This window comes from Podarcis vaucheri (assembly GCF_965113315.1).
Source record: "Podarcis vaucheri genome assembly, chromosome: 4".
Classification (NCBI taxonomy): domain Eukaryota; kingdom Metazoa; phylum Chordata; class Lepidosauria; order Squamata; family Lacertidae; genus Podarcis; species Podarcis vaucheri.
In genome coordinates this window covers 42670399-42690595 of record NC_138762.1, presented here as the reverse complement: position 1 = coordinate 42690595, position 20197 = coordinate 42670399, and the positions used below count along the sequence as shown (strand labels likewise).

At 43.6% G+C, this 20197-nt stretch overlaps 1 protein-coding gene across 3 annotated transcripts; it reads left to right on the top strand.

Annotated features, from left to right (window-relative positions):
• Positions 1 to 172: 172 nt before the first annotated feature.
• On the top strand, positions 173 to 19852 carry RIOX2 (ribosomal oxygenase 2). 3 transcript variants are annotated; one of them, XM_082219736.1, is made up of 10 exons: positions 173 to 380; positions 4646 to 5078; positions 7195 to 7314; positions 8146 to 8274; positions 9361 to 9464; positions 15598 to 15700; positions 16491 to 16656; positions 17166 to 17248; positions 17599 to 17703; positions 18220 to 19852. In XM_082219736.1, the coding sequence occupies exons 2-10, from the start codon at positions 4650 to 4652 to the stop codon at positions 18376 to 18378; spliced, it is 1398 nt and encodes a 465-aa protein (XP_082075862.1). In that variant the 5' UTR covers positions 173 to 380; positions 4646 to 4649; the 3' UTR covers positions 18379 to 19852. The 3 variants fall into 3 exon arrangements, with proteins under 3 accessions (XP_082075862.1, XP_082075863.1, XP_082075864.1); XM_082219737.1 differs by lacking the exon at positions 173 to 380 and adding an exon at positions 387 to 556; XM_082219738.1 differs by lacking the exon at positions 173 to 380 and adding an exon at positions 387 to 601.
• The last annotated feature ends 345 nt before the right edge of the window (positions 19853 to 20197 follow it).

Genomic DNA, 20197 nt, shown 5'->3' with positions numbered 1-20197 from the left:
TCGTATAGCTCGTTCCTTTGTGGCAGAAATACAACCGGTGCAGAGAGAGCGCGCGCTCACACCCCTGAGCCTGAAGGCGGTGCAGTGAGAAGGCTGCGCTTTCCCTGCGCGTCCACACGGCGGCTAAACCGGCACAAGGGAACAAGTCCTAACGCCGCCGCCGCCACAAGAAAGCGCTTATTTCCGCGACCGCCCCGCCTTGCTCTGTCTGGGAGGCGGGCAAATAGCAACAAGTCTCCCGCGATAGGAGAGAGGCAGGCGGGTGGGAGGGAGGAGAAGGGAAGGAAGGCGACTCTCCCTCCTCCCGCACAGGAAACGCGTGGAGGGGCAGCTTCTGCTCACGCTGCAACGCACGTGTCACTCTCCGCGCGCCCAAGCAGGTCGGTATAAAGCGAGGGGCGGCTGCCCGACGAGCACCTGCGGGTCTCCCCACCCTCCGCCGCAGAAATGGCTCCGCTCCCTTCTTCTCCGTCTTCTATTGCCGTGTGAGGCGAGGCCGGCCATGCTCTTCCTGGGCAGGACGCCCATTCCAGCAGCCTAACCCCACAGCAACGTGGTAACTTGCACCTAGTCGCCGCTGCTAATGCACCGTCAGCACTGGGTATGGCCGTATCCCGACGTGCTGCAAATCTAGAACAACCCCCCACCACCACCACCATTAAGAAGAGCAGCCGCGTGATTCTCGGCCGGCTCTTTGCTTATCTTTGGTAGCCGCCGCCGCTTCATTTCTTTGAAAATTCCCGTTTTGGAAGCCTAGCCTAAGCTTCTGCATGAATTCCAAGGAGGGTGATTGAAATGCACGTCCCTTCGTTGGAGGGCGAGGGCCCGGCGGGACTTTCTGCTGGGATCCAGCTAGGAACGTGCCGGTGCACGTGGATATTGGCGCGAGGGGCTCGAATACGCTGCCAATTTGCAGCTGCTCTTGTGGGCAAGTTCCCTTGTGCCTCTAAGAGAAAAGGATGCAGTTGGGAAAACCTTTGGGTTTGTTTTTTAAGGCGAGGGGAGGAGGTTTTCTGCGGGGCATGAGAACAAGAGGGTCTGCTGTGTGGAAGGAGGTGGGCCTCCTCCACACAACAGTCGCTTTCCCTCCTTACTTGGGGATGGGGAACCTGAGGCCCTCCAGATATTGCTGGAGTTAACACAAGGAGAGCACTCTTGCCCTCGGACTCTGCATCTGGTTGGCCACTGAGAGAACAGAACACAGTGCTACCTCTGGTTGCCAACGGGAGCCATTCCGGAGGCCCGTTCACAACCTGAAAAGAACGCAACTTGCGTCTGCGCATGCACAGGTCACGATTCGCCGCGTCTGCACATGTGCATGACGTCATTTTGTGTGTCTGCACACGCGCAAGCGGTGAAACCCGGAAATAACCCTTTCCGGTACTTCCGGGTCACCGTGGGACGCAACTTGAAAATGCGCAATCTGAAGTAAATGTAACATGAAGTATGACTGTACAGTGGTACCTTGGGTTAAGAACTTAATTTGTTCTGGAGGTCTGTTCTTAACCTGAAACTGTTAGCACCACATTAGCTAATGGGGCCTCCTGCTGCCGCTGCGCCACCACTGCACGATTTCTGTTCTCATCCTGAAGGTAATATTTCTGGGTTAGCGGAGTCTGTAACCTGAATCGTCTGTAACCCAAGGTACCACTGTAGTGGATTACTGTACATGCCCTTTGGCCGGAACCAGCATGCTCTAGGTTCCTACCTTCTTCATGCCCATCAGCCCCAGCCAGCCTCAGTAGTCAAGAATTATGGAAAATGCACACCCAACAAAATCGTGGGGCACGTGCTGTAAGTTCCCCAACTCCTCTTAAATAAACAACTGTATTCTGCTTACTTGGTTATGAACAAATTGATTTGAATCGCTGTGGAGATAGCTACCATTGCTTGGATATTTATGACTATCCTGTGGAAAATATGGGTACGTGTGTTACCTGTCCCGTTTCACTGTTCAAATGTCAGCTCAGCAGTGAGACTGCTGTACATTCTCACTGTACATTCTGCAAGTACATTCACCCATTTGCAATATGGTGCAACAATGCATCTTAATTGCAAGGTTTACTGAAATGATGTACACAAAATACATACCGTATTTTTCGCCCTATAAAACGCACTTTTTCCCCTCCAAAAATGAAGGGGAAATGTGGGTGCGTCTTATGGGGCGAATGCAGACTCCTTGGCTTCAGCGATAGCAACACGAAGCCTCCGAAGCCTGCGCTCCGGAGGCTTCGCGTTGCTTCCGCTGAAACCAGGAGAGTCTGTTGTTTGAGGCTGGTGGTGGGGGAAAGCAGCGCTTCCCCCATCGCCAGCCCCAGAGGATGGGGGGCAGCGGGAAGGTGCGCGACGCCTTCCCGCTACTCTCCAACCCTCCTTTGGGCTTTTGCGGGAGATGGGGGAATTCCGCCACCTCCCGCAAAAGCAGGCAAAAGCCGCATGCTCTTTAAAGGGGCTCCGCGGCTTCTGCTGGCTTTTCTAGGAGGGGGGGAATTCCCCCGCCTCCTAGAAAAGCCTGCAGGAGCCGCGCACCCTTTAAAGAGCGCGCCGCTCTTGGGGGCTTTTCCCCAAGGAGGGAGAAGGGACTGACTACTGGCCGCATCAGTCCCTTCTCCCTCCTGGTCGAAAAGCCCGCAGGAGTCAAGTGGGGCTCCTGTGGGCTTTTGCGGGAGGTGGGGGAATTCCACCACCTCCCGCAAAAGCAGGGAGAAGGTCTTGGAGTAGCGCACAGGCTGCGTGCAGCCTGTCCGCTGCTCCCAGAGCTGCGGGGGGGGGGGATCATATTTTTTTCCTTGATTTCCCCCCCTGAAAACTAGGTGCGTCCTATGGGCCGGTGCGTCCTATAGGGCGAAAAATACGGTACTCTTCGTTGGAGCTAAGTAGACCTGGACTTGATCAGTGCTTGGACAGGACTAAACAGACTGAATTCTGGGATGGAATAAGGGTGGCAAATAAATATACTAATAAAGTTCTTTGAACATGAAAAGTGCTGTATAAATTGGTAAGAATTACATGCTGCTGTTTTTAGAAAGGGCTGTTTCAAAACGCTAGAGTGTTGCTTATTCTGAAATAGCTTGTTTCCAAATACTGCACAGCAGTGATGCACATCCTTAGCTTGTTAATGTTTTGATTGGGCCTCTTCAAAGATTTGCAAGGAAGCATTATTGCTGTCTCCTTTCTCCCTCCCTATTTTACATTTGCATCTGTCTGTTCCTGTTAACCCCATTTTCCTGCAGCTTTTAAGTAGGTTTAAACGCAGGGGGACATAAAGTGGTACCCATTAAAATATTTAGTTTAAGATGTAGTGGAACGGAAAATGAACTAATGTTTAATGAATTACCTTGCCTGCCCAGGGGACCGCATAGGTTGCTAAATGGTGCAATGGTGATGTGTGCGTAATATCTTTGAGTTCCAAAATCTCAACATGCTTTCCATGAAGTGTTTCTGTGGCATTGTTAACGCTACTCCCTAGCTGAAACCAGCTGCTAACAAGCAGGCAGTGTTCTCCCAGCAGAGAGAATGGGAGGGTGGATTGAGGACATCAGGCAATTGCCATTGTCACAGAAAATGTCATGGGATCTCTGGGACTCAAAACAGAGCAGAATTTTAAAAGCTTTATCTTAAAACTAGCATGCATGCAATCTGATAATGGAGGCTTGATGAGGTGAGGTGACCCTGCTGAGATGTGATTAAGTTTTTCCAAAAAGCCTGTGTTTTGAAAACCTAGAAGAGGAGCTGTGAGCTGTATTAGGAAAAAAATGCTAAAGGGAATATTTCATGCAGAAGCAAACCAGTTAAGACTAATCTATGCATACATGTACATCACCCAGTGTCTTCTCAATCTGTATTTGCCTCTGGAAAAGAACAGAGTTTCCAGTTAGCTGACTTTCATATATGTAGTATGAGATAATTTTGACATATTTTAATAAGGTGATACTGACTTGCCCTTAAATTTACATATTTGGTGTCAGATTCATTGAGCTATCATCATCAGTTCAGACCTAATGAATATATATGTGAAGTTAAGGGGGGGGGTTGTCTTACATGTATCACTGTACATTGTTTGAATTGAATTGTATTTGCCATTTTACCACTCTCAGTGTGAAAAGGTCCTTTTGGCATTCTTCAAAATCTTTTTGTTTTAAAGACCTTGAGCAATTTAATAGGTGCAAACCTGGCCACCCCTTTTGATGGTCCAATCCTCAGCTGGTTTACCCAGGCTGCAGTTCTGTGCACACATAGGAGTGTGATTGAACTTGGTCTTACCTCAGACATAGGGCTCCTCCTCCTGCTTATTCATCATTTATCTTGATTTGCTTGCACAAAGCTTACTTGGAGGTTAGATTATATCTGGTCTTTTTGAGCATTTGTTCATGGGACAGTTGTACAACGCACATTCATCCTGATTCACTTCCAAGGTGTTTACACTTCCTGTTAATCATTCATTCACCCCACACTTTTCAGTGCATTTTCCTCTCACTTTCCTAACTGCAAAAATTCTGTTTTGTTGTTGTTTTTAAATGGATACCTTGCGCTAGGGTAACATAGTGCCTTAATCCACTTTATTTGCAGCAAGCTAAAGTTGAATTTCTTTTGCAAAATAGTGATGCTCTAGAGGCACCCTTAATGTTTTTGCTACTTTATGCAGGACCATGCCCAAGAAAGGAGGGAGACGAGCTGCAACAGAGAAGGAACAACGTTTGCCATGTAAACAAGCAAAAGTGGAAGCAATCTCCCCTTGGCTTATGAAATGTGACCATCCAGAGAGCGTATTTGAAAGTTTGATCTCTCCTGTCAAACAAGATGAATTTTTCAGAGAATATTGGGAGCAGAAGCCATTGCTGCTTCAGAGAGAGGAGCCTTCTGTGGCAATGTACTACCAGTCTCTTTTTCACTTAACTGACCTGAAAGACATGGTCAAAGAGGGTTTGTACTATGGAAGGGACATTAATGTCTGCAGAAGTATGAATGGGAAAAAAAAGATTTTTAACAAAGATGGCAAAGTCAGCTATGAACAGCTGAAGAAAGACTTTGACCAGAAAAAGGCTACAATACAATTTCACCAGCCCCAGAGATTTAAGGTAAGATCCATCAGGTCTCTGTTGTGGTTGGTTGCTTTTGGAGTTTTAATCTGGGATTCTGGAAATTTAGGGAGTAGGCTGTGGGACTATGAGCCTATCCTCTCTTACAATCAGCTGTTGCCAACCTAGATTGAAGAGTCCAGGGACACTGCTAAACTGACTGAGAAGCCATAAATTACTCCGTTTTTATATTGTTTGTTGTATATCAGTCCTAATTGGTAAACATCCTATTCCCAAGCAAATGCATAATATATTGCCTTTTGGCTAGTTCCGTTACCTAAAACATCCTCTGGTACGTTTGCTTTTAACATTGGATTCGCTTTAGAAAATTGGGGAAATGATACAATTTAAGCTTAAACTTACTTGATGCATTTTTCTGTACACAAAGGGGGTACCACTGAGTGCCAGTCTTGCAGAAAACATGGGCTCTTAGAACTACGATGATGATATAAAACCGGTATTTCTAGTGTAGAAGAAAGAATGATTCAGGATGTCCTTCTGAGTCTTTGGGAGGAAAAAGTCACCTTTGGAAGAGGTGAGTGAATGCCAGTTAGAAGTTAGTATTCCTTTTGTGTACAAACTACAGATTGTTTTCAGGAGAATTCCCTTACAGAATCATGATTAAAGTATAACAGGTGGGACCAAAAATAAAATAAAATGTTGCAGTGTGGTCTAACTGGCTTAGTCTTCTTTCAGGTCATTCTTTGCCATTTCTGTCCCCTCCTCTGCCCCAGGTTTTCTGACACACACGTCTGTCCAGCATTTTGTGGCTCCTGAGCATTGTTGTTTAGTTGTTTAGTCGTGTCCGACTCTTCGTGGCCCCATGGAGCAGAGCACACCAGGCACTCCTTCCTTAGTCTGTGCTTATTAGGCCACTAGGGATTTTCTCTCTCTTCTTGCTTCAGCAAACTTAGGGATTCCCCTGAGGATGCTAACTCAAAAGACATCATGAACCATTCTCATTTGTACACTAGAAATACTGGTTTCATATCATCATCATTGGATTATCTGATACATAAATTATATGTTAATAATTGCTGTTGGGTAAAGAGGAAGCCAGAGCAGCGATGTCACGCTGGCCACGTGACCCGGAAGTGTCTCCGGACAGCGCTGGCCCCCAGCCTCTTGAGTGAGATGGGCGCACAACCCTAGAGTCTGTCAAGACTGGCCCGTACGGGCAGGGGTACCTTTACCTTTACCTTAAAGAGGAAGTGTAACATATGATGAGCGGGAACAAAATACATATATAGTACAAACAATTGCTTTTTGTTTGCTATTCAAATTCAGTTTGTGGATTATGGAATTATGACAGTGCATGAGAATATTCTATAAACTCAAATGTTACATACTCATATCCCAGTAGCCTATTTTTTGAAATGAAAACAAATAGATTTATAAGGAAACACTGCAGTTAATGTGCTAGTGCCTGAGCTTGTGCAAGCTGCTTCTACTTGATTTTTGCAGATTCCCTGCTCCCACTAAATTATAGTCTTCCATGCCACACATCCAAGGCCTTTCCTGACAGCTACCTGGAGTGGAGAGTCAGGGGATGTCTGTGGTTGGAAAAACTTCATTGAGTAAGCAGACATTGGCTCGCACAACTCGATTCATTTCAATAAAAATAACTTTATTTGAAGAGAAAGCAAAAAGGAGCAGTGATTTGGTTGGCTGGAAGGAATGGCCCAGCAACACTATGCAGAACAGGATTTAGTTGTATATTGTTACCTGTATAAGTGGCTTAATTGAGGTTTGCATTGGCAGGCATCTTGAAACCACTTACACTGGATCTAAGGAAGGAGACTGAATTTAGCATGTGTTGGAACTTCTGTTTTCTGCCTACTTCTCACCTAGCTTGCTGACATGTTTTCAGATAATGCAGCAGCTGTATGAATGCCTGTGTGTGCAACAGACACACTTTCCCTGTGGGAAAGTTGCACTCTTTTATTCTTACCTTTTATAAAGCAGGTCAGGCAGACATCTTGTTTAGAGTGATACATGTTTTTGGAACAACTAGAGTGCAAATATAATGGGTAAATATGAAGAGAATAATGGAGGTTGCCTTGGCATTGTTAGCTGTTTCTCTGTCTCTTATCTCCTTTTTTCTTTTTCTTTTTAGGATGAGCTCTGGAGAATCCAGGAGAAGCTGGAATGCTACTTCGGCTCATTGGTTGGATCTAACGTTTACATTACCCCTCCAGGGTCCCAAGGCCTGCCACCACACTATGATGATGTTGAGGTAAGAGGACCCACAACGGCCAGTACATTTCTTGTTTGCAAGAGTTTCGCAAAGTAAAATTAAGTTACAGGTAGGTAGCTGTGTTGGTCTGCTGTAGTCGAAACAAAATAAAATTTAAAAAATTAAAAATAAAAATAAAAATAAAAAGTCCTTCCTTCCAGTAGCACCTTAGAGACCAACTAAGCTTTCGTGTGCATGCACACTTCTTCAGATACACTGAAACAGAAGTCACCAGACCCTTGTATATAGTGAGAGGGTGGGGAGGGGTATTACTCAGAATATTACTCAGAATGTGTGATCGGCTGATAGGTGTGGTAAACCTGGTGACTACTGTTAATGACTGCAATTGGTCTTACAGGAAAAGGCAAGGGGTGAGAAGGTGAGAAATGGCTTAGTCATGTATAATGAGATAAGAATCCAATGTCTCTATTCAGACCAGGTCTCTCCATGGTTTTAAGTTTGGTAATAAGTTGCAATTCAGCAACTTCTCTTTCCAGTCTATTTCTGAAATTCTTTTGTAATAAGACAGCTACTTTGAGATCTTGTATAGAATGTCCTGGGAGATTGAAGTGTTCTCCTACTGGTTTCTCTGTGTTGTGATTAATTTTGTGGAAGTCATTACATGCTTCCACAATAGTACATGGATGATGCGTGCACATATCACATATGGATTCTGTTCGAAATAAAACCTAGTACTACTTTCAACATTTACAAGTATTCTGTTCTGAATAAAGAACTCACTCACAACAAATATTTATTCCGTAGTGAACTTAGCTGAAGTCTGAGGAACGGCGAAGCTTTTTGATGCTTACTGACTTATGGTCTTTGCAGGTGTTTATCTTACAGTTGGAAGGAAAGAAGCACTGGCAACTCTATAAGCCTACTGTACATTTAGCTCAAGAATACAACACTGAGCCCGAGGAGAAGATAGGGACCCCAACACACGACTTCATATTAAAGGTATTCGTGTCAGAAACACCTCTGGGTGCCTGAGCTATAGATGAAGAAAATGTCTAAGACCTTGACATAGTTAGCTCGCTGTTGGCGAATAAGGTTGCCTGTCCCCTCTAGGTCTTAAAGAGAGAGATTGGTTGTCTTGTTTGACATGGCTTATTCCGCTATGCCTCTCCTTTCAGTCACATTTTCCAGCGCCACTTCATACAAGCCTTTCCACTATTAGGAGAATGAGAGGGCACAGATGTGTCCTGGTGTTGTTCTTGTTATTTAGCAGTCCCATTTTGGAAGTTGATTTAAATTTGGGTAGTATTGTGAGCTTCTATCAGCTGGCAATGCTTCATGCATCTGTAGTAAACTGCAGTGAATATCGTGTAAATTTACACACTTCCAGGATTAATACAGTGGCACTTCGGGTTACAGACGCTTCAGGTTGCAGACTCTGCTAACCCAGAAATTGTACCTTGGATTAAGAACTTCGCTTCAGGATGAGAACAGCAGCAGCGGGAGGCCCCATTAGCTAAAGTGGTATCTCACGTTAAGAAAAGTTTCAGGTTAAGAACGGACCTCCAGAACGAATTAAGTTCTTAACCCGAGGTACCACTGTACCTATCAATGAAACAATTGCTTTGTTTCAGTTTGCTTTGCTGCTGTCTTATAGTTCTTATTTTATTGCTTAGTCTGAATTAATTGTACTTTGTTGTTTTTTGCATTTCTGGAGCTTTCTGCATTTGTTATTTAGTGCTGCACAGTGTGTTTTATCTGCTGCTTTGGCCTAGTACCTGCTGTTCTGCCTTTTTAGTATTGATCATTGTAAGCCAACTTAAATACTATTCACTCCCCCCCCCTTTTTTATAAAAAAAGTAGGTTTCTAACAGTCCATGTAGCTTGGCTGTAGGATTTTGGATGTCTGCAGCACAGCTCTACATGAAAATGGGGAAAATTCTGTAATGTGACAGAATTGTCTATTCAGCTGTTTGTGTTTTTGTTATTGAGAGAGTAATTTTTCTTTATTTTGCAAGCACAGCAGCATAGCTTAATAAACTGTCAAAATAATTTATTTTTAACTGTCCTGCCCACATTTTCTTCCAGCCAGGAGACCTGCTATATTTTCCAAGGGGGACCATACATCAAGCTGACACACCTCCTGGGATATCGCATTCTACTCATGTGACCATCAGCACCTATCAGAACAAGTAAGCACTCTGCCTTATTCTTCATGTATGAGTTTTCTTGTCAGTGACTTTAAACTAAATGAATCTGGCAAGCTATTTTTATTTTGTTTTAGCTATAGAAGATTTATATTCTATACCGCTTAATTAAGCCAAGCTAACCAGTTTACATAAAGCAGGCATGACCAAAGTCTGTTTCGGGGGCCTAATCTGGCCTGTTGGTTGGTTTAATCTGGCCCGTGGCAGTTTATTTCAATCCTAAAAAGACGCTGGTCTGACCAGCCCTTCACTTCATCAAATCTGGCCCTCTTTGGAAAAAGTTTGGACACCTCTGACATAGAGCAACATAAAACATTCATTGTTTTGTTCTTAAGGGAAATAGTATTAGCTTAGAAGATCTGGGGTGGGGAACCTTCGGCCCTCCAGATGTTGCAGAACTACAACTCCCATCATCCCTCATGTCTTTCCAATAGGCAAAATCCTTAATTGGAACAAGAATCTCTGCTACATTAAGCAGGGATTTAGAGACAAGAATGGGAGGCAGTGAAGAAGTAGGGGAATAATGAAGTCAGGTCCTGGGTTTCATGCTGGGGTTTTGTGTTCATGTAGTAAACATAGCTGGAGGCAGCAAAGTGATTAAAAAAATAATAATCAAAGACTGATTCAGCAGCAAATGGAACTATAGTTAAGTTGGGACCAGAAGCAACAGAACAGTTGGGACCAGAAGCAGCAGAACAGCTGGTTTTTGAAGCCCATGGTACTTCGCTTCAAAGGATGTTTGTACTGAATATGTTCAGGAAGAGATTTCCATGCTGTGGTACCATGAACGTCATGTAGAATAGCCACAGTGCTAACTGGCCTTGTCACGAAACTCTTTGTTTCTTCTGTGGAGATTTGGCATTTGCAACTCTGTGGTCGTTGTAGACTCCTAGGCAGCCCTCTGGCTAGTTCCTCCTCCTTCAGAAGGACAAAGGACAGGAGAGAGCATTCTCTGGCAGACCCAAAGTTGTGGAACTCCTTTCCTACAGAGGTGTGCCTGTCACCTTCATTATATACCGTATTTTTCGCACTATTGGACGCACCGGTCCATAGGACGCACCGAGATTTGGGGGGGAAATAAAGGCAAAAAAATTTTATTCCCCCCCCCCGCCAGGCGCGGGGCTGGGGCGGGGGAAGCCCGAGCTTCCCCCTCCCCCAGAACGGGACCCAGAGCCATGCCGAAGCTGCGCGCAGCTTTGGCATCGCTCTGGGAGCTTGCGGGGCTGGGGGAGGAGGAAGCCCTCGGCCAGCCTCCAAACCATGTCGGGAGACAGCGGGATGGCGCGCTGCGCCTCTCCCGCTGTCCCCCGAGTTTGCGGGGCTGGGCCAGCCTTCTAACCAAGTCGGGGGACAGCGGGAAGGGTGCGCTGCGCCCCTGCCGCTGTCTCCCGAGTTTGCGGGGCTGGCGACAGGGAGGAGCAGGCTTCTCCCCCCGCCAGCCTTCTAACCAAGTCGGGGGACAGCGGGAAGGGCGCGCTGCGCCTCTCCCGCTGTCTCCCGAGTTTGCGGGGCTGGCGACGGGGAGGAGCAGGCTTCTCCCCCCGCCAGCCTTCTAACCAAGTCGGGGGACAGCGGGAAGGGTGCGCTGCGCCCCTGCCGCTGTCTCCCGAGTTTGCGGGGCTGGCGACAGGGAGGAGCAGGCTTCTCCCCCCGCCAGCCTTCTAACCAAGTCGGGGGACAGCGGGAAGGGCGCGCTGCGCCTCTCCCGCTGTCTCCCGAGTTTGCGGGGCTGGCGACGGGGAGGAGCAGGCTTCTCCCCCCGCCAGCCTTCTAACCAAGTCGGGGGACAGCGGGAAGGGCGCGCTGCGCCTCTCCCGCTGTCTCCCGAGTTTGCGGGGCTGGCGACGGGGAGGAGCAGGCTCCCCCCCCCGCCAGCCTTCTAACCAAGTCAGGGGACAGCGGGAAGGGCGCGCTGCGCCTCTCCCGCTGTCCCCCGAGCTTGTGGGGCTGGCGGTGGGGCTCTCCAGGCTTCAGTGAAAGCCTGCATTCGCACCATAGGACGCACACACATTTCCCCTTCATTTTTGGAGGGGAAAAAGTGCGTCCTATAGTGCGAAAAATACGGTAACTTCCAGCAAATGTTTAAGACACACCTCTTTACCCTGCCTTTTGACACTTGAGATGTATATTTTTATTTTTTATAAATATTTATTAGATTTTCACAAATTATAAAAACACACACAATACACATTACAAACATAGACACACAAAAACAAACATGTATAATTTCGAATCCTTTTTTTCTTAAAACTTACTTCGCCGACTTCCCCGTACCTCCCCTTTCTGCATCCTAATTCCCAAATTTGTTTCAGCAAATCCTCCCCCTTAATTTTATCTAATTTTTCCTTATTCTTTTCTTTTACTTAATCTTTTACAGCTGTAATCCCCTATTTTTTATAACCACAACATTTTAGCACTCATTAATTTTGCAATATTTCTTAAGATAAATTTTAAATTTCATCCAATCTTCTTCCGCCGTCTCTTTCCCCTGGTCTCGGATTCTGCCAGTCATTTCAGCCAGTCCCATGTAGTCTATCACCTTCATCTGCCATTCTTCCAGAGTGGGTAGGTCTTGTGTCTTCCAATACTTTGCGATGAGTATTCTTGCTGCTTTTGTAGCATACATAAAAAAAGTTCTATCTTTCTTTGACACCAATTGGCCGACAATGCCCAAGAGAAAGGCTTCTGGTTTCTTAGGGAAAGTACATTTAAGTACCTTTTTCATTTCATTATATATCATTTCCTAGAAGACCTTAATCTTTGGGCACGTCCACCAAAGGTGAAAGAATGTACCTTCAGTTTCTTTACATTTCCAACACTTATTATCAGACAAATGGTAGATTTTTGCTAGCTTGACTGGGGTCATGTACCACCTATATATCATTTTCATAATATTCTCTCTTAAGGCATTACATGCCGTAAATTTTATACCGGCGGTCCACAACTGTTCCCAGTCAGCAAACATAATGTTATGACCAATGTCTTGTGCCCACTTTATCATAGCTGATTTCACTGTTTCATCTTGTGTATTCCATTTCAGCAACAAGTTGTACATTCTTGACAGATTCTTAGTATTGGGTTCTAACAGTTCTGTTTCTAATTTTGATTTCTCCACCTGGAAGCCAATTTTCCTGTCCTGTTTGTAAACCTCCATTATTTGATAATAATGGAGCCAATCTCGTACTTTAACCTTCAATTTCTCATAACTCTGTAATTTCAGTTTATCTCCCTCTTGTTCCAAAATTTCCCAATATTTTGGCCATTTGGCCTCCATGTTAAGCTTTTTCACGGCTTTTGCCTCCATTGGCGACAACCACCTTGGGGTTTTATTTTCCAACAAATCTTTATATCTAATCCAAACATTATATAATGCTTTCCTGACAATATGATTTTTAAAAGCTTTATGAGCTTTCACCTTGTCATACCACATATATGCATGCCATCCGAAAACATTGTTAAAACCTTCCAAATCTAAAATGTCTGTATTCTCAAGAAGTAGCCAGTCTTTCATCCAGCAGAAAGCTGCTGATTCATAGTACAGTTTTAAGTCTGGCAGGGCAAATCCCCCTCTTTCCTTTGCATCAGTTAAAATCTTAAGTTTTATTCTGGGTTTTTTGCCCTGCCAGACAAACTTCGAAATATCTTTCTGCCACCTCTTGAAACAATCCATCTTATCCACAATTTGCAATGTTTGGAATAAAAACAACATTCTAGGCAAAACATTCATCTTAATAACAGCAATTCGGCCTAACAAGGAAAGCTTCAAATTTGACCATATTTCTAGGTCTTTTTTTACTTCTGCCCAGCATTTCTCATAATTATCTTTAAATAGATTCACATTCTTAGATGTCATATTAATCCCCAAGTATTTCACCTTCTTAACCACAGTTAATCCTGTTTCATTCTGGAACCTCTCCCTTTCAATAACTGTTAAGTTTTTCTCCAATACCTTGGTTTTTTGTTTGTTCAACTTAAATCCTGCAACTTGACCAAATTCTTGAATTAATTCTAAAACCCTTTTCGTACTAGTGTCTGGCTCTTGTAAAGTAAGTACCAAGTCATCTGCAAAGGCCCTCAATTTGTACTGTTTAGCTCCGACCTTGTACCCCTTTAACCAGCTGGTCCCTTCTAATCATATTTAGCAAAACCTCCAGGACTGATATAAAAAGTAATGGGGAAATTGGGCACCCCTGTCGTGTCCCTTTTTCTATTTTAAATTCTTCCGTAACCACATTATTTACAATTAGCTTTGCCTTTTGTTCAGAATATATTGCACCCATACCGTTCTCAAATCCTTGGCCTACCCCCATCCCATGTAGAGATGTATATTTTTAAGGCCCGCCTTATTTCTGTAGTTGTATGTTGTTTTAAACTGTTTTTAATCTTGAGTTATGATGTGTTTTGATGTTGCAACCTGCCCTGGAACCTTAGGGTGAAGGGTGGGTAATTAATAATAATAATTAATGGCCCATCCCAGGGAGGGGTACCCAACTATAATGCTGGCTTGATCAGATCACATTCCCTGGATTAAGGTGTTTGTCACTTCTCCTTTCCACCTAAATCCAAAGAAGCGCTCTAGGTTCTGAACCAGTGTCTGTCATCATTAATGGACTGGATGAGGGTGAACAAATTGAAACCTAATCCAAAGGAGACAGAGGTGCTCTTGGTCAGTCAGAAGGCAGAACAGGGAACAGAGATTCAGCTCATGCTGGATGGGCAAAACACTTGCCCCCAAAACACAGTTTTCAGTTAGGGTTTTCTCCTGGACTCAGCTCTGAATATGGATGCCCAGGTCTCTGTGGTGGCCAGGAGTGCACTTATTTGCACAGTTAAAGCTGGTGCACCAGCCGCACCTGTTCCATAAAAGATGTCTGATTTGGCCACAGCCTTAGTTACATCATGTTCTAACATGCTATGTGGGGGCCACCTTTGAAAAGTGTTCAGAAACGTCAACTGGCTCAAAGAGCTACAGCCAGATTGCTGACCAGGGCTGGTTATAGGGAGCAGGCAACTCCCTTGTTACAACAGCTCCACAGGCTACTGGCCTGTTTCAGCGCACAATTCAAAGTGCTTGTTATCACCTATAAAGCCCAATATGGCTTAGGTTCAAGCTATCTGAAATATCAGATTCCCTCATATGAATCTTCCTGGGGAGGCCCTTCTCTCAATCCTGCCACCCTCACAGGCACACTTGTTGCAGACTCGGTGGCTGCTTCCAGACTGGAACTCCCTCCCTAGAGAAGCTAGACTGTCCTTCCCCCAGCAAGTGAATACCTCCTTTGGGCTTTGGGGAATTGACTGCTTTTAATGAAAGGGCTGGTCCCATGCTATATTTATTGTAATTATTGGTATGTTTTAAACAGATGTTATATAGTTTTTAATTCTATCAATATTTAACTGTATTTCAGGGATTATTTTTCTATGTTTTTAGCAGTTCTTATGTTTATCTGTAAGCGGCCTTGAGTGCCACCAGGGGAAAAGGGGTGGGATAATAAATGCCATATTTTTCCGTATATAAGACTAGGTTTCCCCCCTAAAATATAATGTCCAAAATTTGGGTATGTCTTATACATGGGGGCCATCTCCCCCTATTTTCTTAAATTGGAGTCCCCCAAAATAGGGGCGTCTTATACATGGGGTGCCTTATAGACAGAAAAATATGGTTTGTTTATTTATTTATTTACCCACCTACCTATTTACCTCTGTTGAGGTGGACAATTTAATCCATTAGACTTTTCTATGCTGTTTCTCACCTACCTGCTTTTTCTGTACAGACCACACTGAAGCTGTGTTACACTATCCTAAGCAATGCAAGTGGGACATCTTTCAGGCTCTTGTAGCTAGCAGCCTGTCAATGACCTATGCTTCCTTAGGATGCCCTTAAAGAATTAGACTATATTTCCTGATCACCTAGGATATGAGTACACATATGATAGTATTTTTCCTAAACTTTCTCAGTTTCAGTCCATGTGGGTTAATAGGATGTGCTGGATGAGCCCTTGACATTCAAAACCAGTTTTGCTTTCTCTTTATCCTCAGCAAGAAACATTGCTCTGAATTAACTGGCATGGCATTAATGCCTTTGCTTCCCTCCCCTCCCCTCCCCCTTGTATGGCAGCTCTTGGAGAGATTTTTTGCTGGACGTGGTTCCTGGACTAGTGTTGGATACGGCGAAAGAGGATGTTGACTTTCGGAAGAGCATTCCAAGGCAGTTACTGATGGTAAAGATGCAGTGATAAAGAAAATGAACAGCAGTGTGTGCTTGCTGTCAGAGGAAAAGTGCATAGCCACCATTTTAAACACAGAGTAACTCCCATAATCTCCACTAGTAGTTTCATAATGCTGGAAGAGGTCAGCCTTGTTTCTTAGCAGCAGATCTTCTTTACTGCGCGGTCACATTTGTTTGCAAAACTAAGCCAGAAAGCTTTTTAAACCAAACAGTGCTCAAGCTGCTCCCTGGCACCTATAATAGTCCCAGCAAGTGTAGGCAAAACTGCAGAGTTTTGTTATGGGTCTTGTAATAAAGAGAGCTAATTGCTAGCCTTCAAGTTGCCATCTGTAGCTTGACCCAGTAGCTTTCAAAGAAGAACACTAAATCCAAATTAATACCAAATTTTATGTTTTCATAATGTGGCATTTGAGTCTATGTAACTTAGCCACTGCTGCCTTCCCATAACTGGCTACAGGAAGAAGAGTTAAACTGAACACTTGTTTGTTCAAAAAATCTTGCCTTTGCAATTCTGTCCCAGCACAGCAGGTGATGATGATTAGAATTTGTTATTTGCCCTTCACCCTAAGGTCCCAGGCTGGGTTGCAACAATAAAGCACAACATTAATATTAAAACACAATATTGCACAATATTAAAAACTGTTTAAAACAGCTTATAATGACCAAAATAAGGTTGGGAGCCAACATCTGTAATGCCTGGAGATCTTTGGATTGCATTCTCAAGTAAATTAGGATCGTGTTTCTAACTACTAGCATAAATTCTTTTTGGTCTTTTTCTTTAGAAGGCGGATTTATCTGATTCATCCAAGCAATTAAGTGGCTTCCTGAGATGCCTTGCAGACCGTCTGGAAAATGGTAGAGAATTGAGGTCATCCGACATGAAAAAAGACTTCATTATGAACAGATTACCTCCTTTCTTGGGGACTAGCTTTGACTCTCTGGCTCCAGGTAACATTTTAAGTTTGCAGAGGGTGCTTTTCATAATGTGTGGGGACTGGGAAGACAGTTTGTTCCATAGATGTAGCAGTAAACTGTACAATAAAAATATATTTACATATATTACATATGGAACTGGGCCATAGATTAGTGTAATGTTTGGATTGGTTCAGAGAGCCTGTACAGATGTTACATTTCTGAAGATTCCCTTCCCTTCTTTCCTTTTTTTGATATTTCAATTAGCATCTTAAGAGGGACCTAGATTATACTGCAGCAGCTACGTCAGTGATAGATGGCATTTTGCATTTTTTTTCTAATTAGGAAAATAGCATGTGATCTTCCATGACTCTGCTTCAGCTGTTATACTGTACATACAAGCTGACTGAACTAAGGAGATATTTAAAAGAATTAGCCAACTGCATTAACTTCTGCACCTGCTCTTAGTCAAGAGAGATGTAAGCAGCACAGGCTAGCTTGCTGCTCCTCTCACTTAACTAATATTGCTATTCTTCCTTGTCTAGGTGGAGCACTACCAAAAATAGACAGTACAATCAGGTTACGGTTTAAAGACTACACAGTAATTACAGTGGAACCAGACCTTTTGGTGAGTACAGAGGAAGTGCTTGTAGAGACTTGCTTTTCAGTGAGGAATTGGGTGTATGTTATTTTTAGGCTGCTCAAATCCCACAGCATGTGACTGGGATTTGCTCTGACATTATAGCAATTCAGTTCTGTTTTGTAAAGGGAAAGTGCTAGTGTTTCATTAGTGTTTCAAAGAAAGCCTTTGAAATATAACCAGGTGCTGGCCTTAGCTAAGGAGTTTCCTAATTACTACTGCTAAAAAATAAGAAAGGTGAGGCTTCTAAAGTTATGGTAAAATGGAGCAAGGGTTTTGCAAGTGCTTTGATGTTGATTGATAAATACAATGTATTATGTTTTTCTCTTGTTTTTTAGGAAGAGTCTCGCGAAGAAATGGTTTTTGTCTATCACTCTTTAAAGAACAAGAGGGAAGTCCATATGATGGGGGATGAGGATATGAATGAGGATGGAATAGCAGAGGTTTGTTTTTAATTCTGCTTGTTAGGTCAGTTATTGATGAAGTCCATGTGGAAATTCCTTATTTCCAGATCTGTCTCTTCTAGCCCCTCTCCACACCTGGTGCTGGTCAGCAGTACGTTAAGTTTTTGCCAGACTGCTGTTTGGGTTTGTCGGTTTTAAAAGCTGTGTACATTTTGTTGGCAATATGAGAACGCTGCTGGGTCAGACCAAGGACCCATTTACTCCATTACTTTGTCCCAATTGTAACCAGCCAGATCTCCAAAAACCCACAGGTGTAGTATGAAGGTGGTAACTGATATTCAGCATATATTGCCTGTGTGCCTGGAGGTTGCATTTAGCTAGCCTAGTCAATGTAATATAGAAACATGTGTTGATAGATTTATAGTAACTGTGTTCATCTGCATAACAGCAGTAACTAACGGCCCAGGATATATTATTCATATTGGTGAGCATGAAATGTGTCAAATGTTTAGTTTAATATAGCGTTAATAACACACACGCTATCTTTCTTTATAGACTCATGGGTTACGATTTCCACTCTCACATATGGATGCGTTGAAGCAAATTTGGAGTGGTAACACTGTCCGTGTTAAAGAACTGAATCTGACTTCAGATGCAGAAAGAGAGAACTTGGTGGTATCACTGTGGAGTGAATCGCTCATTGAAGTAGTCTAGAGGCATGATCCAGTCAAAGTTAAGTACTCATAGGTCTCTTAGATGTTGCTGGGAGAATCAAGTGTGCCCTTAAATTAAAATAGAAGGGAACTAAGGCACCAGCCAGCCAAAGTTAAAAGTGCTTAAATCTGCCATTGCACAGAAACAGCAAAACATTACCTCAGGCATACAAAGGCTTTTTACATAGTTTTTGTATGCATAAGGAGTAAGGGTGCTACTAGGTTTGTTGAACATAAAAATAACAAAGAGAGAAGGGTAAATGGGGAAGCTGTGGCTTTCAAGGTGTTGTTGGACTCCCAAGGCAGTGGGAGATAAGCATCCCTGGTGCAAAGTAGGAATGAATGGTTCATGCTTTTCTTGGTTTCAGCAGTGACATAAGTACAGTGGTACCTCAGTTTACGAACTTAATCCGTTCCAGAAGTCCGTTCTTAAACCGAGGCCTCCCACTGGTCGGCTTCCATTCTTAAGACTAAACCAAATCGTTCGTAAACAGGGCTGTTCTTAAACCGAGGTACCACTGTACACCTAAAGTAAGGAGGCCTGGTCTTGCCATACGAAAGCCAGTGACACCCCAAATTGTGGATAGTGCCATGGGCTGCAAACATAAAAGCATTGGCCCTTTTTGGGGTGAAAGTGTGCTTTGTTGTACAGAAAAAGCCAACCTACTGCACTGCATCTCATAAAGGATGCATCATGTAATTAGTTGCATGAAAAAGCAACAGTAAAAGCACAAAAGAGCAGAAGCCACTTTATAACTATCTGCCCAAGCCAAATGATACAGAGTTACCTGGGTGTAACTATTCAAGGTGTATAAATTGAGAAGAACCAGACACACATAAAAATGTGATAACAGTATTGCACCACAATAAGTAAGAATGGAACATTGTTACTTACTGTGACGCTTCCTCCTTGTTTGGTAGGCTAAGGCATCCACTGTGGGTTGTGTCTTTTGCATTTGCCTATTGTGTGAGCTTGCACCATGGGAGGTGAGAGACTGAAACAATTGTGGTTCTCGCACACTTTATCATTTGCCTTCCTTTCTAGCCAGGCAACAACTGGATGGAAAACTACCACATGGTTCAGTTTGCTTCATTGATCAATTAATAACATCTGGGCAGCACCTCCCATAGATCAGTATGTGGGGCCTATGTTTTTAATGCTCCTTCATACTTACAATTCTGTACCGGTGTTGTGAACAAAACCCAGGAGGCCTTTACCACATTCTTGCCCCCCTCACCCCCAAATGCAAAGCATTGTCTGTTCTATTGTTTTTGTCTGCTGCTGTCCTTTACAATTTAGGGTGACTGTGTTTTTTCTTAAATACTGTGATCTTGTATTTATCATGCAAGTTTCCTTGTAATGGCTTGGCACCACAAGGTAGCTTAAAGCTACCTTTATATAATGAAGGTTTGAATTGATATTTGGAAAACAAAGCAATACATCTCGTGTAACGAAAATAAAACTGCTGATACTATTTTGAAGTATTTTTAATCCAATAGCACAGAGAAATGTCAACTATATACACTATATATAAGGTCACTTTTGGACAAAATGTGATAACTGGCATTCTGGTTTTTAGGGGGGGAATTCTCCCTTGCATCATTTAAAAAATATTATTGCAGTTTGCGATAAATATACCATGAGCAGGATAAAGGCAACCCACCCCTTCTATCCTTTAACACTTTATATACATTAAATATACACACGTACATTCCAGTCAGAATGACCCTCTAAACTCTACAGCTCAAGTATTGTGTCTCTGTGGGTACAAGCCTTGTGGATAGAAATAGTCCCACAGGTGCAATAGAGCTGATTTGGT